Source organism: Ctenopharyngodon idella, chromosome 1 (assembly GCF_019924925.1).
Source record: "Ctenopharyngodon idella isolate HZGC_01 chromosome 1, HZGC01, whole genome shotgun sequence".
Taxonomy (NCBI): Eukaryota; Metazoa; Chordata; class Actinopteri; order Cypriniformes; family Xenocyprididae; genus Ctenopharyngodon; species Ctenopharyngodon idella.
This window is the reverse complement of record NC_067220.1, coordinates 37,533,661-37,546,242: the sequence shown is the minus strand read 5'-3', so window position 1 is coordinate 37,546,242 and position 12,582 is coordinate 37,533,661. Positions and strand designations below refer to the sequence as shown.

Sequence of the window (12,582 nt, the reverse complement as noted above, 5' to 3'; positions counted from 1 at the left end):
CGCACTAGTGTTAAAGGGGCCTATATGGGCATCTGGGTGTTTAAATTTTAATTTTGACAGTTGGAGTTTGAACAGTCTTGGCTCATTGGTCCTCTTGTGTGCATTCAAAGCGCTGATTGGCTCACAGACAGAACTCAAATTTTGACAAAAATGTCAGATAGAACCTTATAATTCCAAGGTGACGAACTGTTTCGTCTCCAAAACAACACAGTGTTGTGCGGTGTTTTGTTTCTAAATGAATCCGTGTTTTGAGTGAATCGGTCGGGTGAACCAATGATTCAATGGCCCATGCATAAAGAGAGCCATTTACTTCATTCCTAAATGAATCAGTCATTTGAACGAATTGAATGAATGAATGACTCAATGACTTACACATTTACCGCCACCTACTGCCAGTTTTAGTTTCTTATTTAGAGTATCACTTTATTTATAAAAAAAAAAAAAAAAAAAGTCATATTTTGGGGATAGTTTGCCCAAAAATGAAAATTCTGTTTATTTACATTTACTCACCCTTGTGTCGTTTCAAACCTGTATTACTTTCTTTATTTTGCGGAACATAAAAGAAGATATTTTGAAGAATGTTGGTTACCAAACTCTTTTGGTCTGTAAATGCAGCTTCTGAAAAAAAAGAAAAAAAATTAATGCTTTTCTCATTTAACACAATAATGACTTTAAATTATCTTTTGGGGGTAAATATTTTTAAATTAGTTTGGGGGTAATTGGAGTTCTTGTTTTATATAATTAGTTAATAGACTGAATTAACTAAATTATTATTTGATTCCATTCTTATCAAGGAAATTATTTATAATGACTGAATAAACTTAAATAAATTGTGTAAATGTATATAATTTTTTTTGTCAGATATATTCATATTAACACAAAACCAACCGTTTTTAAATCAGTTCTCAGTGTCACATTGTAAAGCCTTTTCTTTCTGCTTCACTGCTTACTGACCAACACACTGTCAGTTACGCTGAGACATGGGGGCTGCTGGGTCTTCTGCCGCCAGGAGACAAACCACGCCACAGTCCAAGCAAACATCACAGCTCGGTATTGATCTGCGGACATATTTTTGATTTGACGTGGTGCCCAGTAGGGAGGCATTTTAATGAAGAGACTGTAAACATTGAACTCCACAAGGGGTGTGTGTGTATTCATGCATTCACTGAGAAAGAGAGGGTGCGAGAGGGAGAGTGCGCTCTGGGAGGGAAGCATATGTGAGACCATTGTTAGCCTTTCTAGACTCTCAAGAAACTGAGTTGTCATGGCAACAGAATATAGAGGGTGTGTGTGTGTGTGTGTGTGTGTGTGTGTGTGTGTGTGTGTGTGTGTTTGTGTCAATGCAGACAGTGGGAGGGAGGCTGTACCAGTCAAAAAATGGCTCACTAACATAAGCTTTAGTATTAATATTGCCTGTTTAATGTTTTTCTTAGTTTTCTGTGTGTTTGTGTGTTTTTGTGCAGGGCTCTTTCCCAGGCAACCTGCAGCTGGTGCTGGTACTGAGACCCACAACACTCTTCCAGCGGGCAATCTCAGACATCTTTTTTAAGTTCAACAAGGATGAGTTTAAAATGAAGGTGCCGGTAAGTACACACACAGCCTCAGGCACACTGAATGTGTGCGATGTGTGGTTAATGAAGAGCATAATGAAATGGATTATACGCTGACATGAGAGAAGTGCCCTTCATTATGAACTGTGTGTGTAGGTGATCATGCTCAGCTCTGTGACTGAGCTCCACAGTTACATCGACCGCACACAGCTCACACAGGAACTGGGCGGCACGCAGGAGTACTGCCACGAGAAATGGATTTCACACCGCACCGTGAGTACAGATCCATTTTCACTTAAGGACTGATGGGTGGAACAAGGAAATGAAGAGTGAGGACAGGATTGGTTAGATGTATAAGCCACACAATTAATGAATGACTGCGAAAACCAATTTAATGAGAAAACAACATGAGCCTCCAAAAAAACAGAAAATGCTATAGTATACTGTGCTGTGTATGGTATACTATGTGCTATAGTAGACAGTGTGCTACCAAAAAAACATTTTAAACCGTAGTATGCTATTTGTCACATGACTTCTTATGTTGTATGGGTATGTCAGGTGTCTATTGATCATTTTGGAAATACACTACCGTTCTAAAGTTTGTTGATTGTAAGATTTTTAATGTTTTTGAAAGAAGTCTCTTGCACTCACCCAAGGCTGTATATATGTGTTATATTTTAAAATGTAATTTATTCCTGTGACGCAAAACTGAATTTTCAGCATCATTACTCCAGTCTTCAGTGTCACATGATCCTTCAGAAATCATTCTAATATGCTGATTAGCTGTTCAAGAAACATTTCTTATTATTATCAGTGTTGAAATCTTTATGGAAGCCATGATACATTTTTTTCCCAGGATTCTTTGATGAATAGAAAGTTCAAAAGAACAGCATTTATTTGAAATAGGAACCTTTTATAACATTATAAATTGTCTTACTGTCACATTTAATCAGTTCAATGCATTTGTGCTGAATAAAAGTATTAATTTCCTTCTAACTTTACTGACCCCAAACTTTGAATAGTAGTGTAAATATGGTAATATATCATTGATTTACAAATGAACTTTTTAATGGATATTAAAAATCATGGTTGTAATTGTCCTAGTGTATTTATTACTCATAAAATTAAAGGCCAAGTTGCATTATTGGATACAGTTGTCCGCAGTGTGCTATCAGGGAATTCTGCACATTTTAAAAATGTAGTGAAAGTGGAAATTTTCATGCTATCTTCATACTATGCATTAGGGGTGTAACGGTACACAAAGTCACAGTTTGGTACGTGCCTCGGTTTTGGGGTCACGGTTCGGTACGATTTCAGTACAATAGGAAAAAGTACAACACTTTAGTTTAGAATCCAGTTTTCACTATTAACTACGACTTTTACCTCAATAAACCCCTTAATTAATGCTTATTAATAGTTAGTAAGGTAGTTGTAGCGTTTAAGTATTGGGTAGGATTATGGGATGTAGAATATAGTCATGCAGAATAAGGCATTAATATGTGCTTTATAAGTACTAATAAAAAGCCAAAATCCTAGTAATATGCATGCTAATAAACAACTAGCTAATAGTGAGAATTGGACCCTACCAGACAAAGTAACAAATTCAGAATGCTAGGTTTCTTTTCTTTTATTTTATTTTGAACAGACAGTAGTGCAAGTTACAGTTCTGGCGCTTTTTCACTGCATGGGACGGCTCGGTACGGAACAGTACGGCTCGCTTATATAGTACCACCTCGGTTGAGGTTCCAAGTGAGCTGTACTGATACTAAATGTGATGTGTAAACACTGCAGATCACTGATTGGTCAGAGAGAATCGTCACTACCAGCATCATTGGATTTGAAAGACGAGACACCAAACCCGCTAGATTTAAATAGTCAGTAACAGCCACAGCAGTATCATTTGTTCACGAAACGACTTGCTTTAAACGACCTTCCCACGCAACTAGAAAAAAGATGGCTGTATCGTGGTCAGTAGATGAGGTGCAGACTCATTGGTAGACGAGGAGCGGAGAATCCACGGCAGTAGAGGCGGCGCAACTATAATGATCAGTCTATAATCCCACCCACTTTAAAGCGGTACTAAACTGCAGTGGAAAAGCAAACCGAAAGTAAAGCGAACCGAGCCGTGCCATGCCATGCCGAGCCGAGTAGTACCACGCATTGGAAAAGTGCCATTTGTTCCACCTAGCGGCATTTAGTCCTCTACTTGGTACAGTACTTTAGTGTATTATGCACTAAGCAGTAAACAGAATGCACTCTTGCATAGGTCATATTATTTTTGCAGGGCCGATAAAAAAACAAAAGGTTTTTGGTCACAATCAGTTACAAAACTGAAAAGCATCTCGTGTTATAAAAGTACAAAATAAATAGAATAATGAAAAATAAAACTTGTGCATTAGGAGTGTTACAATTTGCTCCACTTAAACTATATTTAAACATTCAAAACTTAAGCCCAACCCTCCTATACTTAATTTTCCACCTTCCGCTCCATTTCACGCACAGTTGAGTGCATGAGCCTTTCAAAGTATTCTCTTTTGTTTGTTTCTCCAAGCGCTCAAGTCATTTACGTATGCGCTGTTCTTCTTCTGCTCTTTTTCTTGTTGTAGCGGTTAGCAAACAGCGTTGTATTACTGTGTGCGCCCTCTTCTGGATTGGAGCATGGATTGCCCATGACTGACTGTATTTGTCATCTGATTGCATGCACCAAACCGTGACGTCCGTACCATACAGTTCGGGGCGAATACATGTACCATTACACACCCCTACTATGCATATTTATTAGTAGTATGATAGAATGCTATAGTATGCCAAACATACCTTAAGTCATGGTTCTTCATCATTATAATGAGGTATTATTAAAACGAGTCCTCCAGGAGGATGTTGGTCTTCACCTCGAGCTAATGAATTGCCTTTCCTCTCATTCCATTTGTGGACTTGCTTTTAAGTAATCAGTAATTGATTTTCAGCACATTCCTATTGATCTGTGGCTGCTGTGTTTAAGTACTGTGCACTTGTTTGTAGTGAATGTGGATGTTTTTTTATTTGTTGCACACTCGGCCATTAGTGTGATATCTTGCTGTTGTGTGATTGGTGTTGTATTGCACTGATGTAACATGATCCAGCATTGGTCTGTGTTGTGCCTGTAGGCCATTGAAGGTTTTGCTCTGATGGTGAAGAAAACAGCACAGACTCTCCAGTCTTTCGGGACAGAGCTGGCAGAGACAGAACTGCCTAATGATGTTGAGGCCACGTCCAACCTTCTAACCATCCACACAGAGAAAAAGGACAAAATGAAGGTCAGGAAGCAAAGTAAAACTTTACATCAGGGTTTATTTATAATGACCAGCTGATTGTACATTATCCTGCTTCAACACAGCTTCTTAGCAAATATGTAAATAAATGGACAATATATTTATTATTTATTATGTAAAATGAAAGAGAAAGCAAAATGATACTTGAAGGAGATTGATTGTTTTTTGCCAGTCATTATACTTCAGAATGGAGCAGATATAATAAAGATTAGATCAGTATTGGGCATAGTCCTTGACAAGGGGTCCAGTAAGATCATAAATAATTTAACGTGGATTATTCACATGGCCATAAGCTATAAACAAACCTTAAGTTTACATAAATAATTCATGTGCATCATTCGGACCGAATAGCATGCTTATTTCATATGTGTGTGTGTGTGCAGGAGGACTTGAGGATCGCTCTCTGTCAGGGAGGACGTTTGCTGGACAGCATCAATGAGCCGCTGGTGAAAGATCCAGAATACACCATGAACCATGATGAACTGGAGAACCTGGCTACTGTTCAGAGGTGCGTGTGTGTGTGTGTGTGTGTGTGTGTGTGTGTGTGTGTGTCCGTGTGATACCATCTACCATGCTGGAATGCAAAAAGGAGAGACCAGACGGTTACAATATAGCAGCAGGCTGTTGTGTGTCCTTGGTCAGTTTTTGTCCTTATTAAGCTGTTGGTCAGATGTGCTTTTGCATACACAACAAGACAAGCCACCTGGTGAAGATTATACAGCAAATCTACAAACATGCATGCAAAACAGAGCATTAACTTACAGGAACGTATTGAAATCCAGCTATACTCACATGACCTTTGGGTGAAGTAGCATGCTGGGATCTGTGTGTGTGTGTGTGTGTGTGTGTGTGTGTAATATCCACAGGCATCTGCTGTCAGCCTTTATTATCTTGATGTGGCTATATTTGTTTGAGGTTTTTATTTATGGATGCAGTCAAAAATACAGCTTGAGTTTTCAGCGCTATGACGAGCAGCTTGGACATTGTTCAAAACATCTCTTTTTGTGTTCTACAGATGAAAGTAAATGTTGACAGAGTATTCTTCTCTCTCTTTCTATAGGTTGCTTGGTCAGTTAGATGAGACGGAAACAGCATTTGATGATTTTTGGGATAAACATCAGACCAAGCTAGAGCAATGTTTGCAACTGCGGCATTTTGAGCAGGACTTCAGGGAGGTGAGCTGCACAGACTGGTCCATCTGTAGTATCTCTTAAACACTTTTTCAGTGGGGATGCATAGATAATCCATTGATAAACCATTTACGATTTATACTCTTTATTAATATTTTGAATTAACTTTTTATTATTATATTTTCCATTTTAATTTTAGTTAGTTTCAGTCATTTTTATGTGCTTTTGTCATTTTATATTAGTTTTTCTATTTAGCTTTAATTTATTTTTATTTCAGTTTTAGCTCTTCAACTTTCAACAAACTTTTTCCAAGATATTTCAGATTTTTAAGTTTTTAATCTAATATTTAAATTTTATTTTATTTCCCACTTTATTTCGATTAACAAAAAAACTTTTTTTAACTTTTTTTTTTTTTTTTTTTTTTTAATAGTTAATTATAAATAATTTGTAATTTATAATAGTTTTAGTTGTAGTTAATATCAACAGCGCTAGATAAACTGATAATTATTTTCACATTATGGCTGTAAGATAAATGAACACTATTAAAATTCTATTCTATTCTATACTATATAATATACTATACTATTTTGACTAGGAAAAATAAAACACTAAAAGCCAAAATCGGTTGATTTAAATACCAAAAGTGAGTTTAAGCATCTCAACATTATAATGTGCAGTATGAAAAAATGTGCAGTATTACGTTTTTAAAAATTAACTGTGTGTGTGCGCGTGTGTGCGTGTGTGTGTGTGTGTGTGTGTGCGTGTGTGTGTGTGTGTGTGTGCGTGTGTGCGTGTGTGTGTGCGCGTGTGTGCGTGTGTGCGTGTGCGTGTGTGCGTGTTTGTGTGCGTGTGCGTGTGTGTGCGTGTGCGTGTGTGTGCGTGTGTGTGCGTGTGCGTGTGTGTGCGTGTGTGTGTGTGTGTGTGTGTGCGTGAGGGTCTGAATGAGCAGTAGTTGTGACGGCTGTGTTTCTCTGTGTTGTAGGTTAGAGCTCATTTAGATCTGGTGTATGACAGACTATCAGGCTTCTCAGATGTAGGAATAAGCCCTGCCCACGCTGAACATATCCTGAAAGAGCTGACCAATCATGAAGAGAGAGCTTGTGTAAGTATTAACCTGCTGTCAAATGATTTTTTTTTTTGATGACGTTATGACATGATTATTCAGAGACAAAATGAAATGACATAGTACTGCAAAAAATCTATTACAGACCCAATAAATTGTTCCCTCCATTTCTATCCAGACCCAACAAACATTCATTTGTCCTTATAATGTTCTAGTGTGTGTAGATACGGGCATATGGTCTTATAAAGCATGTAAATCTCACCTTCCTTAATGAAATTGCTGAGCACGGCAGTTTGAAGCCCTTTCAGAAATCATCCACATGTCCTTATCCTGCGGAGTGAAAAGGGGGGTGTTCTACCCAATGTGATAAATCACCCATCACTACACTGGAATTATTCTGCTAACACAGGGGGATTGTGGGAGTTCTGGGTGGCTAGAAACTAGATTTTTTTTGTTTTGTTTTTTCCAAGTTCTTTTTTTGTTTTTTTTTTTTTTTGTTTTTTTCACCCAAAGATTAACCAATTAAATTTTAGAAAGATGTCTTTTATGCTCACACAGGCCACATTTTGTTTAATCACAAATACAGTAAAACAGTAATAGTGCAAAATTTGAATAGAATTTAAAATAACTGTTTTTTTCTATTTGAATATTTCAGAAATCATTCTAATATGATGATTTGCTGCTCAAGAAACATTTCTTATTATCAGTGTTAAAAACTATTTACTTGTTTATGCCTAATATTTTTGTGGAAGCCATGATAGTTTTTTTTTTTCAGGGTTCTTTATTGAATAGAAAGATCAAAAGAACAGCATTTGTTTGAAATTTAAATCATTATAATCTTTTGTAACATTATAACTATACTGTCATTAGAAATTGGTACTATTAGTACTATTTACTGTTATATTTGACCAATTTAATGTGTTCTTGCCAAATAAAAGTATTAATTTCTTTCTAAAAAGAAAACTTTTCAATGAAATGTATCATTATAAAAAATAAAAAATAATAATAAAATAAACTATTTCTCTCTCCATCTGAAGGAGGTGTTGGACCGGGCTCTGTCTCTAGCATGTGATGCAGATCAGCTGATTGAAGCGTCTCATTACGCTGTGGACTCCATCCTGCCCAAATGCTCTGAGCTGCGGGCTGTGTGTGAGGAGATCAGCTCTGTCCTGAAGGCCAAGAAAGCTCATCTTCTCAAAGCCATGGAGCTACACCAGTGTCTAGAGAAGGTAGGCCCACCCCATTGATTCCTTCATCAAAGCAGACCCTTCTAAATTAGTCAACGAGATAGTCCACTTTCCATTTGAAACTGGAAGTTGAAGCTGGACATATCAAATGGATCACCTATTATAAATTGCTAATAGCCTTTAGTTTAAGTCACAGCCTGTATTTATAAGTTGGCTTTGTCAACTTTCAGGAATAGAACTAGATTACAAGGTCTTAAAGCTAACAGACATGAATTAAAAGCCACAAAAACCTCTTTAATGATGACGACCGACTCTTTTTCTTTCTCCGTCAATCTCAGGCCACTAAATGGTATGATGATGGGATCTACCTGCTGGCGTCTCAGCCTGTGGATAAGTGTCAATCACAGGATGGGGCGGAGTCAGCACTGCAGGAGATTGAGCGTTACCTGGATACAGCCAGTCAGCACAAGCTGACAGATTTGAGTGCAATTTGGAGGGACTATGAGTCAGTTCTCACTCAAGAATTCAGGGTAAAAGACACAAAACCATTAAAAAACAGAATTGAGTCATAGTATGTGTGTATAGATCTTTATTTATACTACATAGGTATTGGTATTTGTTATTGATTTCTTGTGTCTAGTTTGTTAGAGCTGAATGAATATTTGTGCTCAAACAGGATCAGGTGGACAAAGTGTTTCAGAAGCAGCTGTCCATGCAGGAAATGTTTGAGAAGAGGAGGGTCAGTCTTAAGAAGTTAGCAGCCAAACAGACACGACCCGTGCAGCCCGTCGCCCCACGTCCTGAGGCCATCATCAAAACACCCGTCTCGTCTCCAGGTTAACCCCCTAAACATGACTTTTTTTGTGTGTGGTGGGTTGGATTTCTAGCTTAATTTTGGTCCTATCTGCTTGTTAGGATCAAACCTCACGTGTCACTGTTTCTGGGTCCAAACGCTCCATCAGATGCCCAAAGAAAACAACACACACTGCTAATATACATTCACGGTGTGCTCTACCAGAAAAAAAAAAAACAGGATTCTAATATTTATTTCCATAAACTTTTAAAAATAAAGGTTCTTTATTGGCATTAATGTTCCATGAAGAACCTTTAACATCCACAGAACTATTCCATTCCACAAAAGGTTCTTCTTAGTGGAAAAAGGTTCTTCAGATTATTAAAATGTTACACTAAGAAAAAAAATGGTTCTTTTAAGAACTGTTCACGGAAATGGTTCTTCTATGACATCACTGTGAAAACCCACTTTATTTTTTATTGTTCCGAAATCTCAGATGAATCGTTATTGGTGTGCGGGACACCGTGAGCCAGGAGACTGTAGTGTACACTTAAATGTGTGCAATAAGTAAACAGTGCTCAAACTGCTGTTGAGATGATAGTATTCTCAGTTGAAAACAGCATTCCTTACATCACAAATTAATAAGCAGATCGAATCATATAAACACTTGGGCTAAGTTTATTCATCTCCGGTGTTCACATTTACTTTTGTTCCCCGATTTCAGGATTATTGGGTTCTCAGTTTCTGGACAGCTTAGATATCTAAAGAATGAAATATCTAAATTATTTAGCTACCTGTATTCAATCTGAATTTGAGTAGTGCATTTTATGCAGAGAGGTAAATGTTAACACAGCAGAATTCAACTGTGCAATGTAGCAGTGACTTCTTTCCTCCGCAGTGTGGAAGTCTTTGTGTCCTCTCAATGTCGTCCCATAAACCCCTCCACACAGTCACACACACACACACACACACACACACACACGCACACTCTTGAATATGTGGTTTACGGGGACTTTCCATAGGCGTAATGTTTTTTTTTAAGCCATTTTGTTTAAGATGACACAGGAAGTGTCCTTATAAACCATATTTATGTTGTAATACCCGTCATTATACATTATACCGTGTCCTCATAAACCATATGTACAAGAACACACACACAAACACACACACACACACACATATATATATATATATATATATACACACAAACACACTGTCCATTAGCTACTTATGGTCACTCATACACAATAGAGATGGCAGACCCTGTTACTTTACTCTTCTGCCATCTAGTGTTCATAATAGAAAACTGCAGGGATCATTGCCACAAAAAAACAATATATATTATATTTTATGCGTGTGTGTTTTTACCCCAGCTCATAGGGAGAAGACTATAGAGGGTGATATCATCAATGGAAACTGCAGAAAAGTAGGTATCACATCTCTAGAAAAGTGCTTTATTTCATTTGATTTGTAAGCAGTATTTATAATACTGCTTTGATATTGATAAATGAAGCAACAGTGGCTACCATTATTATGTACCATTACTGTTTATTCTGTAAGTTTTTACAGATGATTTTTTGTATTCACAACCTTAGTAGTTATCCTTTAAAAATGAACAAATGTTGAGTTAGTTTGAGTGGATTTTAAGCTAAAAATATGCCACAGAACTTCTCGTTATTATTTGTGGTTTAATAAAATGGCAGAATTGGTTTAAACACATTTTCAAGACACTGTATATGTGTTATATAGTTAGAAACTGATGCATGGTTGTTTACATTTGCAGGGTGAGATGCACTTACAGAACGACGGCAGCAGACACCCGTCTGTCTCTGATGAAGAGGAGAACTTTGCAGTGCTTAGACGGTCAGTCAGGGGCATTTTGCAAATCGACTTAAAAGGAAAGTATGCTATAATTGTGTCATTTTCTATTTGACTGATTATCTATTGAATGTCCGTCCACTACAGGCATGTGATGAACGAGCTGTTGGAGACGGAGAGAGCGTATGTGGAGGAGCTGCTGTGTGTGCTGGAGGTGAGTTACACTGACACCTTTCACTACTTTTTTTGTGACGCATGTCTGAGTAAAACAGCTTCTCGGACAAGAAAAAAATGTTTGTTTAAAGATTACGAGAGCACATGAATTTAAAAAAAAGAAAGAAAAAGAAGTGCATGGATAAATCATTTATAATAAACACTGCAATATTCCATGAAAAAATAAGAATTGTCAATTTTTATTTCATGGTGACTTTAATAACTTTACAAATGAATTTGTGTTTAGGGTTATGCAGCAGAAATGGACAATCCTGCCATGTCTAATCTCATCCCCAATACGCTGCTTCACAAGAAGGACATCCTCTTTGGCAACATGCCTGAGATATACCAGTTCCACAAGAAGTGAGTGAACCCTCTCTGTCTCAGTTTAGGCTTCTGCTTGTGTGGTGTTACAAAGCTAAAGTGCCTCTATATATTCCCTCTTAATATATCTTAGGACTTTTCTTCGTGAACTGGAGACGTACACAGACTATCCTGAGCTCGTGGGCCGGTGTTTCTTGGAGAGAGTGAGTCTGATGTTACTAATCTAGCGGTGTTCTGATTTATTACATGATTAAATAGATTATTCAAACATGTTTTTCTTGTTTCTTAGATGACGGATCTGCAGATATATGAGAAGTACTGTCAGAACAAGCCTCGCTCCGAGTCTCTGTGGAGACAGTGCTCTGACTGCACTTTCTTCCAGGTCATTTTACATTACAAGACACTGTTAGGCTACATATTTCTTTCTATAATATATTATAGATATCTTATTATAGAGCTTGATAGGTAATATATTAGGAATACAATATATAGGACTTGATATACACTACTGTTCAAAGCTTTGGAGGTTTATTCAGTGTTTTGAAAGCAGTTACTTCTTGCTCAGCAAGGCTGCATTTATTTGATCAAAAATACAGTAAAAATGGTAATATTGTGAAATATTATTAGAATTTTAAACAACTGTTTTCTATTTGAATACATTTTAAAATGTAATTTGTTCATATGATATCAAAGTTGAATTTTCAGCATCATTACTCCAGTCTTCAGTGTCACATGATCCTTCAGAAATCAATATAATATGCTTTTTTGCTGCTCAAAAAACATTTCTTATTATTATAAATGTTGAAAACAGTTGTGCTGCCTAATAATTTTGTGGAAACTGATACATTTTTTTCAGGATTTTTTTTTTTTTTTTTTTTTTTTTTTTTTGAGCATTTATTTGCAATATAATTTTTTTTGTAACAATGTCTTTTCTGTCACTTTTTATCAATTTAATGCATCCTTGCTGAATAAACGTTTTAATTTCTTTTAAAAAATATTTACTGCCACCAAATGTTTAAACTTAATAATAATAATAATTATTATTATTTCATAAATATTAATGTACTACAATTCTTTAATATAAATATTTTAGTGCTGTCAAACGATTAATCACGATTAATTGCATCCAAAATAAAAGTTGTGTAAAAAGTGTTTACATAATATATTTGTGTACTGTGTATATTTATTATGTA

At 36.6% G+C, this 12,582-nt stretch overlaps 1 protein-coding gene across 4 annotated transcripts in view; it reads left to right on the top strand.

The window, feature by feature from the left end:
* The window catches only part of mcf2la (mcf.2 cell line derived transforming sequence-like a), a 77,642-nt gene that overhangs the window by 54,000 nt on the left and 11,060 nt on the right, over positions 1 to 12,582 (top strand). For all 4 annotated transcript variants that reach the window (XM_051893315.1, XM_051893323.1, XM_051893336.1 and 1 more), the window contains exons 5-19: positions 1,464 to 1,583; positions 1,707 to 1,823; positions 4,697 to 4,846; positions 5,245 to 5,369; positions 5,922 to 6,036; positions 6,974 to 7,093; positions 8,092 to 8,283; positions 8,580 to 8,771; positions 8,918 to 9,077; positions 10,408 to 10,460; positions 10,818 to 10,897; positions 11,000 to 11,066; positions 11,313 to 11,428; positions 11,523 to 11,592; positions 11,679 to 11,771. In XM_051893315.1, the coding sequence (XP_051749275.1) occupies positions 1,464 to 1,583; positions 1,707 to 1,823; positions 4,697 to 4,846; positions 5,245 to 5,369; positions 5,922 to 6,036; positions 6,974 to 7,093; positions 8,092 to 8,283; positions 8,580 to 8,771; positions 8,918 to 9,077; positions 10,408 to 10,460; positions 10,818 to 10,897; positions 11,000 to 11,066; positions 11,313 to 11,428; positions 11,523 to 11,592; positions 11,679 to 11,771 (1,770 nt within the window). The remainder of the gene's footprint in view (positions 1 to 1,463; positions 1,584 to 1,706; positions 1,824 to 4,696; positions 4,847 to 5,244; positions 5,370 to 5,921; positions 6,037 to 6,973; positions 7,094 to 8,091; positions 8,284 to 8,579; positions 8,772 to 8,917; positions 9,078 to 10,407; positions 10,461 to 10,817; positions 10,898 to 10,999; positions 11,067 to 11,312; positions 11,429 to 11,522; positions 11,593 to 11,678; positions 11,772 to 12,582) is intronic.